This window comes from Leguminivora glycinivorella, chromosome 23, assembly GCF_023078275.1.
Source record: "Leguminivora glycinivorella isolate SPB_JAAS2020 chromosome 23, LegGlyc_1.1, whole genome shotgun sequence".
Taxonomy (NCBI): domain Eukaryota; kingdom Metazoa; phylum Arthropoda; class Insecta; order Lepidoptera; family Tortricidae; genus Leguminivora; species Leguminivora glycinivorella.
Window position 1 is genome coordinate 11322843 of NC_062993.1, and position 3456 is coordinate 11326298.

General features: G+C 37.0%; 1 protein-coding gene across 1 annotated transcript; it reads left to right on the forward strand.

Annotated features, from left to right (window-relative positions):
• Window positions 1–1587: 1587 nt before the first annotated feature.
• LOC125238239 lies at window positions 1588–3028 on the forward strand. Its single transcript, XM_048145515.1, has 3 exons — window positions 1588–1799; window positions 2060–2315; window positions 2530–3028. Exons 1-3 carry the CDS (start codon window positions 1674–1676, stop codon window positions 2895–2897), a joined length of 750 nt encoding a protein of 249 aa, XP_048001472.1. The 5' UTR covers window positions 1588–1673; the 3' UTR covers window positions 2898–3028.
• The last annotated feature ends 428 nt before the right edge of the window (window positions 3029–3456 follow it).

Consider the following 3456-nt stretch of genomic DNA (forward strand, 5'->3'; position numbering starts at 1 on the left):
CTTCGTTAAATTTGACGAAATGTATCGCTTTAACGATTAACGAAGTCAACTTTTTTAGTAACGGATTAACGATTATCGAAGTTATCATATCATATCATTCTTTATTGCAATCATGTTCATTTTACATAGGATGGTATTCAAATATTATAAGGTAGGTACATGATACCCTGTTAGGGCATGGCAATAATTTTAAGGACTACTTAGTAAACTAAAAGTAAAGTAAAGTAAAATTAGTCTTAATATAATTCTATACATGGAGATGAGAATTGAATAATAATTTTTATAATTGAGTTAACTATTTGATTAACGGTGCCCAGCTATGGATAAATGGGAGTATTAGTACAATATAAATACTCATCTTATCTTCGCTACTTTGCTCATCGAAAAGCAAAGATAAAACTACAACCACCCACTACAATAATACTTAATGTACTATTAAAGCATTTTCAGAATTTGGGACCCCCCAATTAGCGTAAGTTGTTAACAAAAATTAACTCACTGTCAGTTTTGTGAAATATTATTTTTGTGTTATTTGCATAAACTTTAAGCTACTAGCTAGCTTTAGTTGATAATCTACATTCAGAGTGTGATACAGTATGGAATAAGTACTTTTAAAACTGACACTGCTGAAACTATGATCAAGCATGCATTTTAAATATTATAGTTTCTTGGAAATAGGTGCCTAAACAAAAAATGATTTTGATTAAAAACATAAATCATTATTTTTAATATCAATGTTGCCAACACAGGCATTTCACCAAGTTCTTCCAAAAACAGTGCTGAAAGTCAAGCATGTACTTTAACATAATAAAAAATTCTTCAGACATTGTACCAAGCTCTTCTAAAATAAACTGCTTTTTATTCTGAATGTCAGATACAAACACCTGTGCACAACTTAATGTATAACAACACATATTACTCGCATTAAAGCAATTATCAGTCCTACCTTTATTTTATGCAGCAATTATAGCTAATCTAAAATACATATGTTAATGGTTTTGAAGGTCTACAAATACCTTTGGTCCATGCCAGCACGTGCCTAAAATATTAAAAGCTAAATCATTCATTAGATCATTCCATCAAATGATACTTGAATTATAGATCATCATACAAATTCACTTAATCTACATTGCATATATCGGAAATAAATTTATTTATAAACTAAACTAGTTTCTAGAGTACACACCCATAAAAAAGTTTCACTGCGGCAAGATATTTTTAAATTATAATATCATGTATCATTTTACCTCGTCAGTACAAAAATATCTCTAATATGTTTAAAAAACCGAGACGACTACTAATTTAAATTTATGCAAATAATCACCCTCTCACTTACTCGCACTTTCTGTTATAAAAATATTTACAAACAACGAGTTAAAATTAAAAAGCTACGCCAATTACAAGTACACGTGATACTAATACACGTCTCTAATATCTACTCACAAGTTAAAAACCTTCCATCCCAAATACCGAACCACATTTGCATACTTAAGTACAAACAAAATTCTACTGTAACCCAGATGAGAGGTCTGTGTGGAGTAAAGATTATCCGAGGTGGGGGGGACACGATAAAACTGTATGGCGGGCCGGCTACTTCGCCAAACATTGCTTGACATCCCTCGATGTCAGAAAATCAAAGCCAGCGAGAGAAATAGAAAAATAATTTAATAAAAATGAAACTGACGCTCGCTCTCGTGCTGGCCCTAGCGGCGTTCGCGCAGGCGGAAAGTGATAACACCATGGAGATCGCGATGAGTTTCGTCAAGGACTGCCAAGGGGACTACTTTTTATGTGTCAAGGTCAATAATTTTCTTATTAAGTGAAAGTGTACAGTGAATAACGTGTCAGTGCAGTGGATTCGAGATTGCACGAGGACTTGCATCTCTCCTGAGTTTTTTAAGTGCATTTAAAATCTGATAACATAAATACGTGTAAATCAAGATAAGATACAAAAGACAGATATCATTTTAAACCGATTAAATCAAATCGGACTTTATAGAGCACAACTTTTAAATTTATTTTTCTATTTGTAATTGAAATTATTTTTTATATTTTACAGGAAAAACTTCTCAAGATTGTCGACAACCTAAGAGCATCAAGGAGTATCAACATCGCTGATGGCATCGTCCTCAAGAGCAACAGTGAAATGCGCGCCCCTAAGAAGTTGGACACCCTTCCCGTCGACCCCTCAGCCAGAGACGTCGAGGTCAACTACAGGCTCATGGATGGTGTCGTCAGCCTCTTCGAGACCCACGCCGTCGAAGTCAAGCTCAACCAGGCCGACAAGGAGACCCTGCAGAGGTCCCTCGAAGAAGGTAATTCATTCACGACAATTTCATTCACGCAAAACAAGTTTCAAAGCCAGCTTTGTCAGACGCAATAAATTACTTAGCACTGTTAGCAGACAAACAAGATAAAACGTGCTAAGTGAAAGCTTAAAAGTAAACAACGTTTATAAAAGATTGATCATTGATTAGCGGGATTACAAACGTAATAATATCAGGTTGTAATAATGTTTATTTTTTCTAGGTCGTGGCAAGAAGAACAAGGGAGGCGGTATGATGGGCATGATGGGTCTGCTCGGAGCCAAGGTGCTGATGGGTAAACTGTTCATCGTCAAGCTCATCGCCCTCAAGGCCCTCGCCACCGCCAAGGTCGCCCTCGTCCTCGCTGTCATCCTCTTCGTCGCGTACTGCTTCAAGCACGAGCACACCAAGACCACTTATGAGGTGGTACCTCATGCTCACCACCACGAGAGCCACCACCCCGTCCATGTTGAGCACTCCTCGCACGGCGGCGGCGGCGGCGGCTACTCTAGCTACGGCGCCGACTGGAACAAGAACCTCGACGAGGCCCAGAACCTCGCCTACAGCGCGTACGCTGGACACAGCAAATAGAACATTACCAAAACCACCTAGGACCAAGGACCAAGTCCGTCAGACCTCTATTGTACAAAGACTTATTTATTTAACTTATTAAATTATTTTATGTTAACTTATTGAATGAATGAATAAACCGTTGTGTTGAATTTGTCTTCCTTATTTCTCCTCTTACATAACACTAGTCATATATCAAAAGAGCGACACCAAAAAAAGTAAATTTGATATTACAAATCACAAAGATAAAAAACGCAGATTCAAAATAATAGAAACCGGCAATAATGCGTAACAACCGGTTCCTATTACATGTGATACACGAGCAAAAAAAAGTCAAAATCGTTTGCGGCCAGCCCGCCGCCGCTTTAGAAAACAAAAGTAATCGGTTTGTAAAACCACAAGGCATTAACTGAGAGCAACATTGATAATATCATAATCCATTAAAAAGAAAACAAACGCAATCTAAACGAAAGAAAACGAGAAGCAAATTCAATTAGCTCTTCTATTTTTAGCTAAGCGCTATCTTTATCTAGTTCCGGTACTTCTGTTACTTCATATCCGACAGCCTTAAGTCCAGTTT